Genomic DNA, 20,056 nt, shown 5'->3' with positions numbered 1-20,056 from the left:
GAGAACCCATTCTCACCTTAGACTTGAGATTTCGGAGGAGACAAAGAAAAGATACGCACATACCTGGGTAGGAAGATTGAAGAGACCGCAGGTGTTCGAACGGGTTGAGGAAGAACTCTCGTGGACCCTTGGCGCAGAAGTATCATTGAAATACTTTGGAGATGACCTGGTTCTCCTTATCGGGCTCTCCGATACAAAGGCCCAGGACCTGATGAACGAAGAATCCAATCACGGCACAACTGCGTTTTACGAATTGAAGAAATGGAACCCGAAAACCAAACCAGGCAACAGATTGATTTGGGTGCAATGCTGGGGTATCCCTTTAGTGGCATGGAGTATTGAACAAATGCGCAAAATAGTGGCTGAATTGGGTGACTTGGTCGATGTCGACGACAACTTCGAAGACATGCAAAGGCTTGACAGAGCTCGGGTTCTGGTCAGAACCCCATGGACGCCGACAGTAGAGCACAACGTCACAGCCCATATAGATGGTGTCGACCACACAATCTCAATCGTGGAGGAGCACTGTAACGCGGGAGTAGCTTGTGCAAGGCATCATCGGAGCGTGTGGGGGTCATTGGAGGAAATCCTTTCCGACGTGGACGATACCGGCACCTTGCAATCGTGGCCGACCGATAGCTCACCGCTTTCCACCGCCTTCATCATGCATGGCGACAACTCATTCCGGCAAAGCTTGGCAAAACCCAATGGTCAAACCGGCACGGATAGTCCACTGGGTATTACCCGTAGCAGAAAGGATCATGGCCTGGGTAAAGCTATTACCCCCTCAACGGCTGAAAATGGAAAGGAGATATACCTCGAAGATGGCAACCTGGACTTACCAGCAGAAGAAATCGTGGAATTGGAAAGTCAATTCGTAGGGGCAGAACGACAGGTTATGCAAAAAGGGAAAGTTTGCCCTCAACATCTACTGGCCACCACAGGGGAGAATCAAAACGGGGAGTTTCATACCTTGGACCAAGGACTTGTGGGGGAGAATTTTCAAATATACAGCAACGGGTCTCTGGAGAAGCTTTTTAATAAGTCACGTGACACTGTGGATTTATTTGGGCCTAATCATAATATGGGCCTTCATAGACCTACAACCCCAATGAACCAGGAAATCACTCCGCAGAAAAAACCTGCAAATACTTTGCAGGTATACTCCAGAAAAAAGGGGTTTTTAAAGAAAAGGGCCCAAGACAGGGGGAAGCAGATTAAACCAAAGACACTGGATTTTGCAGAAAAACCCAGCAATCACAACCACAATGCTGCCTCATGCACTTCGAAAGAAGTAATGGAGTCTCCAAAACAGCAGATTCTCCATCAAAGTCCTTCCTCCTCAACCAGTCCCAATAAAAATTATCTGGAGGTTAAGGATGATGACTATTGGGACTTAGCCAAGGAATTGGGAGTTTGTTTCGCAGATGATAAAAGCAGTGATGCAAAGCTGAAGACTGATATGGACAATACTGAAAATTCAACAAAATCAGCAGATGTGTTGGGAAATGAAGACAATGCCTCATGAATATTTTGTCCTATAATTCTAGAGGGCTGGGGAATGGCGTCAAATGGTCAGCCATCAGAAAATTGACTATGGCAAACAACATAGATGTTCTTTGTATTCAAGAGACTAAAAAGGAATCTGTTGATGCAAAACTATGTCAGTACCTGTGGGGTGACAACAGTGCTTCTTGGGAGTGTCTTCCTTCCTTCAACACTGCTGGAGGACTATTATGCATTTGGAATAATGGATCATTCTTAGTTGATAGGCGGGTGCTGGGGAGAGGTTTCATAATGCTGGAAGGCACTTGGTTAAAAGAGGATAAGAAGGTTGTTATTATCAATGTTTACGCCCCCTGCGATCTTCAAAGAAAGAGAGAGCAGTGGGATGAATTACTGCAGCTGAGATCACCCTATCCAGCAGGCCTTTGGTGTGTCTTGGGAGATTTTAACTCCATAAGGTATCGAGAGGAGAGGCTCAGCTCATCTCAGACAAGGGATACTCCACCCAGCATATCTGAATTTAATTCCTGGATCTCAAATATGGCTTTAGAGGAGGTTAAGTCTATTGGGAGAAGATTCACATGGTGTAGACCTAATGGCAGTGTCATGAGCAAATTGGACAGGTTCTTACTCTTTGATGAGTGGCTGACCCAATGGCCGGATTCTACTCAATTTGTGATGGAAAGGGATTTCTCTGACCATTGCCCTATCCTTCTGAAGGCTAGAACCATTGATTGGGGGCCTAAACCTTTCAGAATTATCGACTAGTGGTTAAAGGATAGAGGGTTTCAGGATTTGGTGAAACTTGAATGGGGTAATTATCACCCCCCGGGATGGGGGGGTTTAGTTTTGAAACAGAAAATCAAGTTCATCAAACAGAAAATAAGGCAGTGGAGCATATCTCAGGGTCACATCAGCCCTAGAAAAGTCCTTAACCTAAAAAGGGAGTTGAATGTTTTGGAGGATGGCTTCAACAACAGAATCTTATCCCAAGATGAAGTCAATCTTAGGAAATCACTCCAGGAACAACTCTGGAATGCAGCCTATGCAGTTGAATCTATGTTGAGACAAAAAGCTAGAGTGAAATGGCTAAAAGAAGGGGACAACAACTCCAATTATTTCCACAGATTAATCAACTACAGAAGGAGACAAAACTCTATTCAAGGGCTTTCCATAAACGGAGTATGGGTGCATGACCCTGCAAGTGTAAAATCTGCAGCTCTTCAATACTTCAACAGCAAATTTGCTGAGGAGAATATTAGTAGGCCAACCCTAGATGGTGTACAGTTTCCTTTTCTTCCTCAAAGAGAAAAGGAAAGTCTTACAGCTAGATTTTCAGAAGAGGAGATTAAATCTGATGTGTGGGATTGTGGTGGGGACAAAAGCCTGGGCCCGGATGGGCTGAATTTCAACTTCATTAAGCTGTTTTGGGAGACTTTGAAACCTGACTTCATAAGGTTCATGGATGAGTTTTACACTAATGCTTCCTTTCCAAAAGGCAGTAATGCATCATTTATAGCTCTCATCCCAAAGATCAAAGACCCTCAATCCCTTAATGATTATAGGCCCATATCTCTCATAGGTTGTATCTATAAAATTGTGGCCAAAATTCTGGCTAAAAGGCTGGCCCTTGTGTTGCCTCATCTTATTGATGAAAGGCAAACAGCGTTTATGAAGGGGAGGCACATTCTTCATGGTGTATTGATTGCCAATGAAGTTATAACCGAGGCCAAATTAAAGAAAAAACCTTGCATGGTCTTCAAAGCGGATTTTGAAAAGGCCTATGACTCGGTCTCTTGGGGTTTTCTAGACTATATGCTGAAGAGGATGGGCTTTTGTGAAAGATGGAGGAAATGGATTAATGTCTGTATGTCTTCTACAACAATTTCCATTTTAATTAATGGAAGTCCTTCTCAGGAATTTGTACCTATGAGAGGCTTAAGGCAAGGTGACCCCCTTGCACCTTTGCTATTTAATATAGTGGTGGAAGGCATTACTGGGTTGATGAGATCAGCAGTAGAAAAAAATCTCTTCAATAGCTGCCAAGTGGGAAAGAAAAAAGAGGAAGTTAATATACTTCAATATGCTGATGACACCTTGTTCTTTGGGACTGCCACTAATGATAATGTTAAAGTTTTAAAGTGTATCCTGAAAAGCTTTGAATTGGTTTCTGGTTTAAAGATAAACTATAATAAGAGCCAATTTGGGTGTTTGGGTAAATCTGTGGGCTGGTGTAGGGAGGCAGCTTCTTCTCTCAATTGCAGCCAACTGGAATTTCCTTTTTCTTACCTTGGTATTCCTTTAGGGGTAAGCTCTAAATGTCGGTCTGTGTGGCAGCCTATTATTAGCAAGTTTGAGGCCAAGCTTGCAACATGGAAGCAAAGAAATCTATCTATGGGGGGTAGAATAACTCTCATTAATTCAGTCTTAACAGCCTTACCCATCTATTTGCTCTCCTTCTTCAAGATTCCTAAACATGTGGTGCAAAAGATTACATCTATTCAAAGGAATTTTTTATGGGGAAGTCACCAAGACTCCATCAAGATTCCTTGGGTGAGGTGGGACACAATTTGCCTACCTAAGAGTAAAGGGGGGTTAGGGATCAAAGATTTGACTAAATTTAATGAGGCTTTGCTTGCCAAATGGGAGTGGGAGTTGGCAAATAATCAGAATCAATTCTGGACCAGAATTCTATTGTCCAAATATGGTGGATGGAAGGAATTGATTTCTGGTAGGAACTGCAGTGTAGCTTCTCCTTGGTGGAAAGATCTCAAGGTTGTCTTCAAGCAGCAGCCAAGCAACACAATCTGCAATCACTTGAAGTGGAAGCTGGGATTGGGTGATAAAATTAGTTTTTGGAAGGATAAATGGCTGCACCATAATCTGACTCTCCAACAGAAATATCCTACTTTGTATCAAATCAGTGGCCAACAGTCCTCTACAATCAACCTAATGGGGAAATTGGTAGCAAAAAGGTGGGAATGGAAGTTCAAATGAAGGAAGAATCTTTTTTACCATGAAATCCAAACGGTAGCAGCTTTCTTGGCTGAGCTTGACAATGTTCACATTACTCAGTCCAGCAGGGATTCTCTAATTTGGCAACCTGACCCTAATGGTAACTACTCTACAAAGTCAGCTTATATACTGCTGCAGGAAGCTGGCAGGGAGGCTCTTGAGGACAATGCATCGAAGATAATTTGGTCCTTACACATCCCTCCACGAGCAAAGGCGTTTTCATGTAGATTATTCAAAAATAGGATTTCCACCAGGGCTAATTTGAGAAGAAGACAGGTGGAGATGCCATCATATAGCTGTCCCTTATGTGAATCTGCAGAGGAAACTACTAGCCATGTGTTGTTCAACTGCACTAAAACAACGATCCTTTGGTGGGAGGCTATGAGCTGGGTCAATAGAGTGGGTCCTCTCCCCACAGAACCAAAGAACCATTTCTTGCAGTTCTCACACTGGAACACGCAAAGAAGCACGGACAAAAGATGGGAAGCATTATGGATAGCACTGTCTATGACCATTTGGAAACACAAAAACAGCATGGTCTTCAACAACCAGCTTTTCACTCCCGAAAAAGTCATGGACGAGGCACTATTCCATACCTGGTCGTGGCTAAGATGTATGGAGAAGGATTTTAATGACCACTTTAATCACTGGTCATCTAATTTAAGGGAGGAATTCTACTAGGGGGGGCTGACTTATCCTGTCATTGTATTTAATCTTATTTGGGCAGTGATTCCCAATGTCTATGGTATATGTTGTAATCATCAGTACTAATGTCATTGTATTTAATCTTATTTGAGCAGTGATTCCCAATGTCTATGGTATATGTTGTAATCATCAGTACATCTAGTACTGACATTTAATTATAATATAAATTATCTTTTGCTGTGCAAAAAAAAAAACAAATTAGATGATTGATTGCTGAAAGAAGCAATTTTTGGAGTTCCCTAATTTTCCACTTAATTTAATTAGGGTTAATAGTCTTATTCTATTAGTGGGCTGAGCTTGTGCTAGTATTATTACGTTGGTGCTTGACCTAATTATTAGTGTAAAGAGGATGATTGTAACGTCTTGTATCACATCATTACATGTCATATCAGTCAAATATCTAATTATTGTGACAGTCTCTTTTCTTTCTTCCCCACCCTGTAATTTCAACCTATATATCCTGTTGATGTTAACATTTTCATCATTTTTTCCCTAGATATACACCTGTTCGTTCAGATTCAGTTGTGGGAGAACTTGTCTTATCTGATCCAACTAACATTGTTCTCCCAGGTAACTATTGTCCATTTCCCATGTTTGTGCAAGCCTTGCTTTTTTACATTTCATTTATTTTAAATAGTGAAGGACCTTGTCCTTCAAGATGTTGAAGTTGTTCATAGAAAATAAGTGTGGTTCTTGCATTTTCCTCTAGAGCTTCCATATGTGGAGATGCTTGCTCTGACTGGAAACACAGTTGAAGGTGACATACTTACAGCTGTTGAAGTGATTCCAAATAGTGAGACTCAACATGTTTGGAGCAAGTACAAGAAAGATATAAGATACCAATGGTATGAGGATATACATTACACTGATGCTGCATGCTCTGATATTTTTCTCAATTTTGTTTTTGATCGGCAAAAGTAATATTTATATATATATATATATATATATATATATATGGGGAAAGTACCAGGGGTACTAAGAGTACAAATAATAGACAGATATGATGTTTGGTTCACAATTAAAATCTAAGCTAGGTACATAGTTACAATAGTCAAAACAGCCCATCTATCCTAATTGCAAAAAGCTGCTGGTAGATTGCTAGACCAGTAGTTATAATGTGCTGTGAACCCTTTCTCCAACTGTCTGAACCAAGACCATACTAAAAACACTGCTTCCTCCATCAGCTTGCTGCCATTGAATGGTTCATTGGAGAAAATGAGCCAATTTCTGTGTTGCCAAATTGTGAAATTCAAGGCAACCCACCAAACTTTCCATCTGCTGTATTGTTTCTTCCCATGTAAGCTGTTTGGATGCTGTATGAAGTGCTGCCTCGGATTGACTGGCATTACTCCCAGTGTGTTAATCCAAGAGAGGGATTCCCACCACAAGGGTTGTGTTTTTGGGCAGTTGAAGAATAAATGAGAAGCATCCTCTTCCTTATTCCTGCAGAATGGGCATAGATGATCACTTAGCTGTATTTGTCTTCTTCTTAGATTAAGCTTGGTTGGCAGTCTGTCTTTAACCTATCTCCATGCAAAGATGGTTGTTTATGCTGGGATTTGTAATTTCCATATCTCCGTAAACACTCCATCACTATTTTCCTCAGTTGTTTCTCCTTGCATCAAAAGGTATGCACTCCTTGTTGTGTACTGTCCATTAGGTTCTGCTCTCCATTTCCAGCAATCTACTGAGTGTGGATGAATATGAATCTTTGTTGTATCTTCCAAAAATCTGGTAGCTGTCTCAATTTCACAATCAAATAGAGGTCTTCTCCATTGAAAATTCCATTCCCATGCTGTGTCGGTATGTCTTCCCATTTGTTGAACAGTTTGGTGTTGCTGGCTGGATATTTGGTAAAGCCTTGGGCACTTCATCATTAATGTCTCCCCATCACTAGCCCATTTATCCTCCCAAAATCTGGCTTTGTCTCCACACCCAACCTTCCAAATTGTTTCTTGTTGGATTATGTTATTTAGCTGGTGTTCATGTGTGACCTCCATTAAATCCTGCCACCATAAGGATCCGTTGCTTGATCTTCTGCCGTCAGCTAGAGACTGCCACCCTCCGTATTTTGAGTCCAATATTTTAGCCCAAAGGTCTAAACTTTGCTGCATCATATTCCACCTCCATTTACCCAACAGCACTCTGTTAAAGGTTGTGATGTCTTTTATGCCCAAGCCACCTTTTTCTTTTGGTAGGCAAATGGTTTCCCATTTAACCCACGCAATTTTCTTATGGTCCAGCCCTCCACCCCATAAGAACCTTCTCTGAATTTGAGTCAGCTTAGCTGCCACTTTAGCGGGGATCCTGAAAAAAGAGAGAAAATAAATTGGAATAGATGTTAGGATTGATCTTATGACAGTCACTCGCCCCTCGAATGATAAGTGTTTTTGTTTCCACCTAGCTAATTTTCTCTCACTCTTTCTAAGGATCGGATCCCACAGCTGACTACGTCTTGGATTAGCCCCTATTGGAATACCCAAGTATGTGAAAGGCATAGACAGAATTTTGCAATTCAAATACTTGGCAGCCTGCATTGTCCACTGTTGTGTCTGTCCCACAGTCCCAAAACAGCTCTTTGCGTAGTTTATTTTAAGTCCAGATGCTAGTTTAAAAGCTCTGAGAATGGATTTTATTGTCTTAACATTCTGCATAGTAGCCTTTCCGAAAAATATGGTATCGTCAGCATATTGTAGGATGCTAATCGGTACCTTATTTGCTCCCACCAGAAATTCAGTGAACAGCTTCTTTTTTATTGCTTCCCTCATGAGACCAGTTAGGGCCTCCACAGCTATGTTGAATAGAAGGGGTGCCAGGGGGTCACCTTGTCTGAGTCCTTTTTGTGGGCTAAATTCAAGTGTTGGGCTGCCATTTACTAGCACCGATATAGAGGCTGATTTAAGGCAGCCTTCCATCCATTGAATCCATTTATCACAAAATCCCATCATCCTTAGGATATGGAAGAGAAAATTCCACGATACTGAGTCATAACCCCTTTCAAAGTCAACTTTAAATATTAGGCATGGTTTTTTCGTCTTCCTTGCTTCATCCACCACTTCATTAGCAATTGCTGCACTATGTAGTAAGTGTCTTCCAGCTATAAAGGCGGATTGTCTTTCATCAATAATTGTTGGCATGATCTTTTTTAATCTGTTTGCTAGCACCTTAGCCACTATCTTATAGACACATCCTATAAGCGAAATAGGCCTGAAGCTGTTCAAATCTTGTGGGTCCTGCACCTTAGGGATCAAAGCAATGAAAGAGGCATTGCCTCCTCTTGGAAAGCTGCCGTGAGCATGGAATTCGCATAGGAAGCGCAGGATATCAGATTTCATGATCTGCCAGAAGTGCTTAATAAACTTGAAATTGAGTCCATCCGGGCCCGGGCTCTTTTCACTACCACAATCCCATACCCCTCTCCTTATTTCTTCCTCAGTGAAGATGTCCACCAGCAAGTTATTTTCATGTTGCCCAATTAACAAATTTAATTTTTATTTCCCAGGTGAGATTCATTTACCACTATGATTAATCTTAGATGGCAGTGTGAGCAGCCAACCAAAATTAAATGCTATACTAGATAGCAGATCTCAGAGTGGCTGCCACACCAAAGATTTGCTAGAATGAAAATACTTTTAAAATATTAAGAACCTACAAAAATAATAATCTGAATAATTTTGAAATACTGTACCATAAACAAATGAATAATCAAGATTAAACGAAAAAAAATCGTTTGTGTTAGTTAACATGTAATAGGCAACTTTAAGTGCTGATAAGTAGCTTAAAAGCATAGCCAAATAAATAGGTAAAAGAAATGATCACCATGGACAGTGATGTCTTTTCATTTTTGAATAAGTTATCCACTTAGAAAATAATAGATTTTGGTAACAGAAAATAAAATGATCAGGAAAACTCAAGCCCTACATTGGTTAGAGTCAGTGTCAAGATAGAATATATATATATATGTGGGGGTCTTACAAGCTGATTTTGTAAGATTGATTTAAGCCTAAGCCCACATTCTTAGATAGTATCAGAGCCTATTATAGATTTGTTATTGGGTTGTCTGTCATATTATCCACGCACCAAGCCCAATAATGTTGGACATGAAGGAAAACTCCAAGTTTCATATTGGCTAGAGATAGTGCCAATAATGTATATAAGTGGGGGGTTACCTTCACCTTTTGAGCTAGCTTTTGGGGTTGAATTAGTCATAAACCCAAATTGTAAGATGGTATTAGAGCCTATGTTATATTTATTAAACAGGGCACCTATCATATTATCTACGTACCAAACCCAAAAGTACTTGGTGTGAAGGAATGTATTGGAAAAAATTCAAGTTTCACCTCGGCTAGAGATAGTGTTAAGATAGAGTATATAAGTGGGAGGTAACCCTTACCTTACAAGTTGGTTTTGTAGGGTTGGATTTTTGGTTCAAATCTATATTCTAAGAGAAATATTAGAGATTATGCAAATATTGTAAATTTGTAATTAGGGATTAGGGATATTATGAAATATTGTGAATTGTATGTGTTTTGTAAATTTGGGGAAATATTATTTATTATAATTATAGGTATTATCTATCCTTTATGAGAGACAATCTTATTTAAATCAGGAACATCCCTTACATAGTGGGGTTAGGGTTAGCTCTTTCAATGGGTTTTTTTCATACACAAGATTTGAACCCAAGACCTTGTTCTACAGGAATCAAAGCATGTATCACGCATGAAAATTAATAGAAAAATCCTAAGGGTGTGTTTGATTTCCTTTTCAATTTTTGTTTTAAAAACTTTTTTTAAAAAAAAAATCTACTTTATTTATCAATTGGTTTCCAAAAGAAGTGTTTTAAAAAACTAAAAAAGAGTAACAGCTGGAAGATGTTTACGTTTTCACTTCTCAATGTCAATGGCACCACGTGAGTTAAAATATATACTGGGTTGGAGTGACGCAGCAGTGAGGCCCCTTTCTACAGGGCCTGAGTGACTCAGCAGCCAGCAGCAAGCAAGACTCGATGATATCATGTGAGGAACAAATATCTACCGACAAAAAGAAAAAGAAAAATGGTAGCAGGCAACGCTCACACAATCCCAGCAGCTATTTACATTTTAAACTAACTAAAAGCTGTTTCTGCCAATCAAACAAGTTTTTCTATTTTTAATTTTTCAAAAGTAAAAACAGTTTTTAAAAATGGAAGTCAAACGCACCCTAAATTTAACCTATTTTTTACTGCTTCTGTGCATCGCATGTGCCTAAATCTAGTTTCTTTCAATTTTGAAGAGTGTGAGGGCATCAATGATCATACAATTAACCATGTCAGTAGACTTTGTTCCATACTCCCATGTCAAAGATCAATTCTCCCAAATGCTGAAGCTGTTGGGTGATGGCATGTATATCTAACAAAGTAACAATTATTGCAGTGGTTCTTTTTTATTATCAGGAGAATGCTAAATGCAAACTCAACAGTGCTTGTAATCAATGCTGATTATATGTATCACATTAACATCATTTCAGGTTTTGTTCTTCAGAAGTGGCAGACAATCTTTCATATGATCCATTACCTAATCAGAGTTCTTGCTCCTATAAGGTGCAGCTAGAGGATATTGGTCATCATTTGAAATGCGAGTGTATTGTTACTGATGTGTTTGGAAGGTCAGGTGAGGCGGTATGCATTGAGACAACACCTATATTGCCAGGTAATTGCTTTGAATACTTAAGCATTCTTACTTTAGAATTTTATTCCTCTTTGCATTTTCTTTAGTCTGCCTGTTTAGTTGGGTCTTCTTGACATGTCTACAGCAACAAAGAGTCAGTTGGGTATAGAGAAGTATATAGAGGGAGAATGGAATGCAGTAACTTTATGTGATAGGCTTCCTATCTATGTATTTATATGAAAAGAACAAGATCAGTTTCAAATGTAGCATGAACAAAGCCCTTCCTTATAAATCTAATAATATTTTTAGTTTAGAACTCTTTCTAGCCATTACCCAGATGCTATCAGGCCCAGCTTGTTAAAAATATAAGTAACCTGATTATAACCCGGAGCTTTAGTGAACATGATTATAACCCAGCTTGTTAATAATTATGATTAATAGAGTTATTAAATTAGTTATAAATTAAATAAAAACTGTTAATCATTCAAAAAATTTAATAAAAGATTATAAACCCTAATGCGGTGTTGTTGTTAGTGGACTCACATGCGGCGGTGGAGGTGAAAGAGGTGTTTATGGAGAAGAGGAGGAACATGATGTTGTGGAGAGTTAGAGTTAAAAAAATTTTAATGAATTTTTTAATTAATTTATAGTTAACTGAATAACTCTATTAATCATAATGATTTGTTAATGATCTACCAAGGGGACCAAAATTGCTAATTTTTAAAACTTGGGGACTAAATGTTACAATTAAAAATCAAGGGAACCAAAATTATGGATTTGAAAAATTAGGAGAATCAAAATATTACAATTTAGCTTTTATTATATTCTTATTAATATTTTTTTATTATTATATGACCGGGTTCGGTTGGGTCACGGATTGACAATTCATAATCCGTTGCCCAACCCAAATATAATCAATCAGGGCTATATTGGGTCAGGTTGAGTTTGACCCCAACACTTTTAAAACCCAACCCAATATAATTGGGTCGGGTTGGGTCACAGGTCAACCTGAACCCATGAACACTCCTATTGGGCATTGCCCCTTTGGATGTCCACATGTCTGGTTTTGAACATTTTTCTTATGGTGTCAACTGATTACATGATCATCTCTAATTGTGATAGTGACGATGCTTGTGCTTTAAACTCCTTATTACACATACAGTTCCAACAAAGATTTTGTCTCTGAAATACTTCTTAGGCATTCATGTTGCCCAGTTGCCCAGTTGCCCACATCAAAGACCTGTTTCCCTTTCTCAAAGGAAACACAATGGCTTTGTAAATGGAAAATTGAAATTGTATTGTTTGATACCCAGCCATGTGATTCTTCATCCCATCATTTCCCACTAAAATACATGCAGTTTGCTATGTAATAAAGATTGTAGTGTTTTAAACATTATTGCCATTTCTTTTGTAATTTATTTTTCTTAAAAAAAATTGTTTTGTACTATCCCTTTGTGTAAGTATTATGCGTGCATTCTTAGGGATTCCTAGAATACACAAGCTGGAGATTGAGGGAATGGGATTTCATACCAATCTCTATGCTGTTCGTGGCATTTACAGTGGTGGAAAGGAAGGCAAAAGTAGAGTTCAATGGCTTAGATCAATGGTTGGAAGTCCTGACCTTATCTCTATACCAGGTATGTTAAATGCTTTAAGTTAGTTAAAACTAAGATGTTTCCAATCAAAGAAATCGAGAAGTATCATGATTTATTTCAACACAGGGTCCATATTGCATATTTTGAAATTTTACCTTGTCCTATTGTTTGATGAGGAGTGCTAGCAATACACTTTTTAACGCACTCCTAACACTTTCTATCGTTCGTCAAAATTTATGAAAATCTACAAAATCATGAGTTCAGCTCATTAAATGAGAAGTGGGACCTACAAATTTTTCATGATTTTCAATAAATTTCAGTCAACAATATGGTAGCATTTCTCTTGTTTAAGTATTGGAATTTGAGAAAGGAGTGGCAACTGACAAGGATCAAACTTGAGATCACTTGGTTTTGAGAATATTCTTGATTGCGTAAAAGTTTTCCTTTTTTGTTGGGGGGGGGGGGGTCATAAATGACCCAAAAGCTTGTTGAAAAGAAGAGCAAGAGACATTACTCAATCCGTATGTCCATGTACACATGGGATGGTATTTGTAAAATGAGAGAAAAGAGATATACCATGTAAAATGAGAACAAATATAGAGGGATGATAGATTGAAACTGTGTGTCAGAATACACAACGGATGCTTGTTTATATAGACAAATAGTATTGATTACACATAATTAGAGGATATTCAATTTCTTCTAAATCAGATATCATATCCTTTCACATCATTATACATTAAATTCCTTATTCTCAACAGTATCAAAGCAGATCATCCTCTATGACTTGTCCCACCACTACTTTGCTGCAGAGCTCCCAAAATTTTGGAGTTTTACTTTAATTTCATGTTTCTATCTTCAAATTACTCATCATTCATGCCATTGTTTCCTTTTCTACATTGTAGATCTAATTTTGTTTGTTGATGAACATTTACAACTATTTGGCTCTTGCTGTTTTGTTTTGACCTTGTTTAGTCTTTGGATCTCTTTTTCAAAAGATTCACTTGTTTGGCTGCTGCCTTAGTTTCTGTTGATAGTCCCTTTTTTATTGCCTTCATTGTGTTTTTTCTCTTTGTCTAGCTTACCTTCATTGCAACATTTGCCACCTTCTTTTTCCCATTTTTGCTGCCTTCGTTGCAACTTTTGGCACCTTCATTATTCCCCTTCTATAATGAAGACTTCATTGTTGCACCTCTGATAAACTGAAACCACTATTAGAAGGTACTGGTATACAAAGTTATTTTCCAATGAGAGCTTAGCCTTTTCTTGATGTAGGAATTGAAGACAAGTACCTGGGGTTTATAACAACTCACATCTTATTTAACCAACTGAGCTAGATCCCCTCGCTAACGAGAGTTTAGCCTATATTCACTAAGGGACTTTCCACATAAAGCTAGGAATAATATATATATCCATTCACCATGTTTAGGGGGGAAGTGTTGAAATATAATTAGGGAAAATTAAGTTGTTCCTAAAGTTAGGCTGAACTGAAGATTTATTACTAGGACTAGACTGATTTGCATTTCTTAGAATTAGGCAGATTTGATGTGATTTGTATATTTTTTTATTCCTTTTTATTTCCTTAATTAGGTGAGATGCCGTGAATAAATACCATATGTAATCTCTCTATAAACTCAAGTCAAAAGTACAATTCAGGTTTCTTTCAAGTCTTTCTTTAAATATAAACCCTCATTGTATTTTATCTCATGCGATGCACATGTTAAATGTTTTATTTTATATAACTAAAATCTATAAAGAAAATAAATACTTTTAAATATATAAATTATATTTTTGTTAAAGTTTGTGATAAATAAATATTTTAAAACATATAAATTATATTTTATATTGTGATACAAGGTTATTTTTAATTATTGATAAATTCTTTTAAAAAAATATTGAAATTCAATTTAGAAATAAAGATGAAAAACATAAATCGAAAGAGATAAGACACTAAGAAAAATTCCTAAAAATGTTTTCATTGAAGAAAAATTCTAAAAGCACTCTCATTCAAGCTAACTTTTCTAAATAAATAAATATATATATATATGTAATAATGTTTTACTGTATAGTGTTGTGTCTCAATGTAGACCTTACCTCATGTAATTATAATATGGAAAAGGAAATCAATTACTGATCAATAGGAAATATAATATTCTAATAATAAATATAATATTAGGAATAATATCAAAACAGAATCTCAATATATATAGAGGATAATATTCTCTGTTGTGTAATACACACAAATTCTATTGTCTCGTTTTCTCTTCCTTTCAACATCTTCCATTGCTTATATTACTTGTTATATATCTTCATTAATCCAACTGCTTTTTTCTTTTCAATAATTAAACTACAGGAGAAACTGGCAGAATGTATGAAGCGAATGTTGATGATGTTGGCTATAGGCTGGTGGCCATCTATACTCCTGTAAGAGAGGATGGAGTAGAAGGGCAATCAATTTCGGTATCAACAGAGCCAATTGCAGTTGGTAAGCTGAAATTCTTAATCTAATCAATAACATAGTTTGTGTATATAATTAAATTATCCTTGACATTAGTAATCCAGGGCAAGTGTTGAAAAATTTGTTCATTTTTACTTTTAGCTAAATGTTAATGAATTCATTAAATATGATTAACAGGCACTTATCCAGAGTATCGATACCCTTAGAAAAATGGGTGTCGGGCTATTCCCATCAAACCCTATTCTTGCGGATCCCACAACTACAACCTTTAATGCCTGGTTCTTTTGCACTAATTAATCCTGTGTCAGCCTTCAATCCCTCATGTTGAAAATAATGACATTTATTGTACTAAGGAAATGGTAGGTTCATGTATATTACTTCCTAGAGACTAAGTTTTCTTTTTTATCAGCAAAGATAAATTATATATATATATATATACACCTAAGGTACAAAAGTTACATATTTGGGATTGTCCAGTCATTTGGTTCCAAAATCAGACTTAATACAGTCTTGATAGGAATCAAAAGCTACATACATATTAATTTATAGGCTACTGATATCCTATAACTGCTACCCTCCGCTGATAACAAAAACCATCTCTAAGGTTACTTGACCATTGATTAAAATGGATTACAAAATCTTTCTCCATATTTCTGAGCCATATCCAAAGTAAGAATATTGCATCATCCAACAGTTTGTTGCCATTGAAGGTGTCGTTGGAGTAAACTATCTTGTTCCTCTGCTGTCATATAGTCCATGTCATAGCCATCCACCAACACTTCCGCTTGTTAACCCTTATTCCATCATCCAACACATGTACATGTTGAAGGAAGTGTTGCCTCGGATTTGGCGGGAAAGCACCTAAAATGTTCACCCAAGACAAAGATTTTCACCATATAGGAAGGATTTTGCTGCAATGGAAAAATAAATGAGTTGCACCCTTCTCCCTGTTCTTGCAGAATGGGCATAACATATCATTAATCTCTACATGTCTCCTTCGCAGATTTAATTTTGTTGACAGTCGATCTCTAATTAACCTCAACGCAAAGATTGATGTTTTGCTTGGGATCTTTAATTTCCATAATTCCTCAAAAGTTCCATCCTTTGTCTCCTCTATTGTTTCCCCCATCAACAGATTGTAAGCATTGGGTTTGCTTTCCAGACCCAATCATCTCTTCTATGTGGCTGGATTTGATTGCCTTCAATATCTCTTAAGAAACTGTCAGCCATGTCGATCTCATTGTCAAACAGTGGTCTCCTCCATATAAAATCTCACTCTCATCCTTTATCCGTGTGAGCTCCCATCTGTTGAAAGAACTGATTTCCTATTAGATTAATCACTTAATAAGGAAGCTCCACTCGTGATTTCTTCCTTGATCATTTGTTTTGCTCTGACATCAGTGAGGCCAAGTAGAAGAACCAAATCATCCCCTATGTACTTTGATGCTATGTCTGCTCCTATATCCCACGATAGTTCGTCTTCAACTCTATCAAACAGCACCAAGTTCTTCAATCGCCCCACCCAAGCATCGCTGAACCACTTCTTCTCGTCCATTGGGATATCAAGGTGTACCAATGAGAGTGAACCTTCACGACTGTAAGGCTCATTGTCTTGTGTCCACCTTTGCCTTGAGTTCCTGGTGTTTCTTGCCACCACCATTGCATACGAGACTGGATTTATTCTCTGTTGTGGTTGTCTTCGTCGAGCTGCTTCATTTTGGTGTCTCTCATACCCCTTTGCTTTGTTTTCTGGTATTTCTTATACTTTTAACTCTCCCATATTTTGGAATGTTGACATACAACTTTAAACCTCCAATGACGATATTGTCCAACTGCCATTCTAAGCTGTGCACATCATTCACTCCCTTAAATCGTGCAAAACCGTACATCCTTCCGTTTTTGTTTCTTTGTTTGGAGATGAAAATTTCCTTCACATCCCCCCACTTTTTGAACTGGTATCATAGGTCCTTCTCGGTTGCGTCTTCTGGGAATTGCGTGAAATAGAAGGATGAGATGTCATTCTGATCCCTCTAGTTTGCCCGAGTAGAGCAATGTTGTTGTCCATCCTTGTTCCCGGTGTAGTTATGTCGGGGATCCTCTCTCAACCTCACACTACCACTCTCTCTAACACTTCCTCTGTTCCTAACTCTAACATACCCACTGTTTCTCTCTCTACTCGTTCTCTCTCTATAATGCCTACACATATGACTAAGTGGGATTGTGTTCGAGTCTTGTTGCTCTCACTGACATACTGATGTCAGAAAATTGCAAGTGGTACAGTCGGTCATCGTCAAGTAATAAAATTATAAGATTGTCTCCACAAGGATTACTTGTTTGGCTTAAATTCAACATAAAGATAAAATTAATGATAGGAATATTCCTTGGATTGTGGTTTCACACAATGATTTCCTATTTGATTTATCACTTAACTTGATTGACCCCTTGTTTAATTAACACAAATATGCATAACAAAGAACAAGAATGAAAAAAGAAAGAATTATTAACAAATCTAATCCTAAATTAACAACAAAGTGCATGCAAATAACTAAAAACACTGAAAAATATGTTATGAAATGCAATGCATTACGTACCTTCCTAACACATCTAGTTTCTTTCCTTCTTAAAACCTTAGTACTATAGGTAAAGGGGGAGTCTTTCATGCCAAGGATTATAGTTTTTTTTATTGAGATCTCTTGCTTGTGAGGAGGAACCTCCTATTCCTCATGTGTTCTTGCTATTTGGTTTCTGCTTTCTCAACAAGTAGTGCTGTGAGTGGACACCAGTTATGATGCAACGATTAAGGATGTAAAGTTAAGAGAGCAAAACACCAAGTTTTTATACTGCTTCAGATTCACCCAAAAATCTTAAGATAAATTAAACAATTGGAATAAGGAAATCCCATTCCTGGTGTTATTATTGTCATGTGTGGTATGGGTATTACAAATAATTGAATGGGACTCAGTCTTGTCGTTTATTGTATTTGCAATTGCAAGTATTCCACATGCAGTGGTGTTTCTTTTTGTGCGTATCTTTTCATCTTTCTATATTTTCTACTGTCTTTTGCAGTTTTGTTTCTTTGGTTTGTGGGTATGGATAGTTGGATTTCTTTTCAGTTCTAGCATTTTTCTAAGAATTTCCACACTAAACATTGTATCTGATCTTTAATTCAATGCAGAGCCTGATGTTCTTAAAGAAGTAAAGCAGAACCTTGAACTTGGATCAGTGAAGTTTGAGGTGGGATATATATATATATAAAAGTTTGGTTTTATTGGCATAATAACTGTTAAGATTACATATTATTATGCTATTTATGATTAGATAGTAATTAGTGATTTAGTCCTTATTTCTCATTATTAGATTGATCCTATGTAATCAATATTGATCCTATTTGTTTATTATAAATAAAGGCTTAGTGTGGTCATCCTTGATACACACAAGGCAACACAGTAAATACTTTTCTTACAATAACCATGGTCTGAAAATGTCTCGTGGATTGAGAAATGCTTGTAATACACTTGTAATACAATAAAACTTTAAAACACTTTTTATTACTTGCTGTAATTTATTGGAAATCAAAATATTGTCTGTCTCACTCTCCTTATTTAATGAAAACCTCTATTAGTAGTTTAGTAATTTCCAATGAATTTCATTCAATAGTAAAAAGCGTGTTAAAAGAGTGTATTGTAAGCAATTCTTTTTTATTAAATGTTCTCATTACCCCCATCACTAGGTATATCAACAAAATGAAAACTTTGTGATATATTTGTGTGGATGATTAGTTATTAAGTTCGGTCTGGAGATTCTAGTCCAACTAAGTTGATATGTGCTTATCGGAACAAGAAACCTATATAGCTATGACAACTGAATAAAAGTTAATTATACAGGAGAAAAATAATTTGATGGTTACTCAAGTGTGGTCACATGGTTGGTTAAATGCTCCAAGATACAGCTCTACTGGTGTTCTGGTTTCTGAAATGTTAAAATTATTTTTGGGATAGATTGACTGCCATGTCTCTTCCCTTTGGAGTCTTCCTGTATCTCATTGATTCATTGTATGAGTTTGAGATATTGTTCATTGAATAATATCATCTAAAATTTGATAGCTCTCCGTCTCAACTTTGGTCTTCTTAAGCTTTGTACTTTTCTCTCTTTTTACCTTAGTTTTTATCCTTCATAAGTTCATTACTTGTCTTCGGTGACAGGTATTGTGTGACAAAGACCAAACCTCAAAAAAGGTATTTTATAGTCTTCTGATGTTAATGTATTCATTTTTAAGTGGTGGAAAAGCCTATAAGGGACTAGTACCAATTTTATCATTATTTCTATTTCAGATTTCATCAGTGGGAACATACGAGAGACGTATCCTTGAAATTAACAGGAAAAGAGTCAAGGTGGTAAAGCCTGCCACTAAGACTTCTTTTCCAACTACAGAAATTCGTGGTAGTTATGCCCCTCCCTTTCATGTAAGTTTGATTTCCTTGGAAACTCATTTTCCCTCATCCATTATGTATGTAGTTTTAAATTTGGGCTATCATATCCTTGATTTTCTTGTATTGATCTTAAATGTATCAGGTGGAGCTTTTCAGGAATGATCAACACCGTCTACGTATAGTAGTGGACAGCGAGAGAGAAGCAGATTTGATGGTGCACTCGCGACACATTCGGGATGTTATTGTTCTTGTGATTCGAGGACTTGCTCAGCGATTCAATAGTACTTCCCTCAATTCCCTTCTCAAGATAGAGGCATAAATTATGTTACATTGTATAGTCATCATATTGATATGGGAAACTGGGTTGTTGAGGCCAGTTTTCTCACATTTTGCTTGTCCTAAGTGTAAGTATTGTTATATTAAGAGAACAGTTTTTAATGCCGTGTTCATTGCTGGCCATTGCTCGGTAAATCTGTGTGTGTGGCTTAACGCAAGACCATTTAAAGGTTTTGCATTAAGATTTTCGTGCATATTTTAGATGTCTGAATGACATGCAATTTAATGAAACACAAGTAGGGTTTACTCTGTTGTAGTTTGCTCGCTAGCGTATACAGATTTGTCAGCTGCGTTTGCATGCATGACAGTATTCTAGTTTGGGAGTTGCTATTGGTCCCTAACATCCCTCAAAATTTCAAAATTATC

General features: G+C 37.3%; 1 protein-coding gene across 4 annotated transcripts in view; it reads left to right on the top strand.

Annotated features, from left to right (window-relative positions):
- LOC100783981 (187-kDa microtubule-associated protein AIR9) overlaps window positions 1-19,803 on the top strand; it is a 93,361-nt gene extending 73,558 nt beyond the window's left edge. For 2 of the 4 annotated variants that reach the window (XM_014762016.3, XM_003534960.5), the window contains exons 29-37: window positions 5,723-5,796; window positions 5,936-6,071; window positions 10,732-10,913; window positions 12,353-12,508; window positions 14,820-14,951; window positions 18,100-18,158; window positions 19,127-19,159; window positions 19,256-19,387; window positions 19,497-19,803. In XM_014762016.3, the coding sequence (XP_014617502.1) occupies window positions 5,723-5,796; window positions 5,936-6,071; window positions 10,732-10,913; window positions 12,353-12,508; window positions 14,820-14,951; window positions 18,100-18,158; window positions 19,127-19,159; window positions 19,256-19,387; window positions 19,497-19,673 (1,081 nt within the window). In that variant the 3' untranslated portion in view covers window positions 19,674-19,803. Of the gene's footprint in view, window positions 1-5,722; window positions 5,797-5,935; window positions 6,072-10,497; window positions 10,622-10,731; window positions 10,914-12,352; window positions 12,509-14,056; window positions 14,123-14,819; window positions 14,952-18,099; window positions 18,159-19,126; window positions 19,160-19,255; window positions 19,388-19,496 lie in introns of those variants that run through there. The other 2 variants (XR_005886306.1, XR_001382624.3) reach the window with 2 other exon arrangements.
- Window positions 19,804-20,056: the final 253 nt, after the last annotated feature.

The sequence above is a fragment of the Glycine max genome, chromosome 9, assembly GCF_000004515.6.
Source record: "Glycine max cultivar Williams 82 chromosome 9, Glycine_max_v4.0, whole genome shotgun sequence".
Classification (NCBI taxonomy): domain Eukaryota; kingdom Viridiplantae; phylum Streptophyta; class Magnoliopsida; order Fabales; family Fabaceae; genus Glycine; species Glycine max.
Note: the sequence above shows the minus strand (reverse complement) of the source record. Positions and strands in the feature narration are given on the sequence as shown.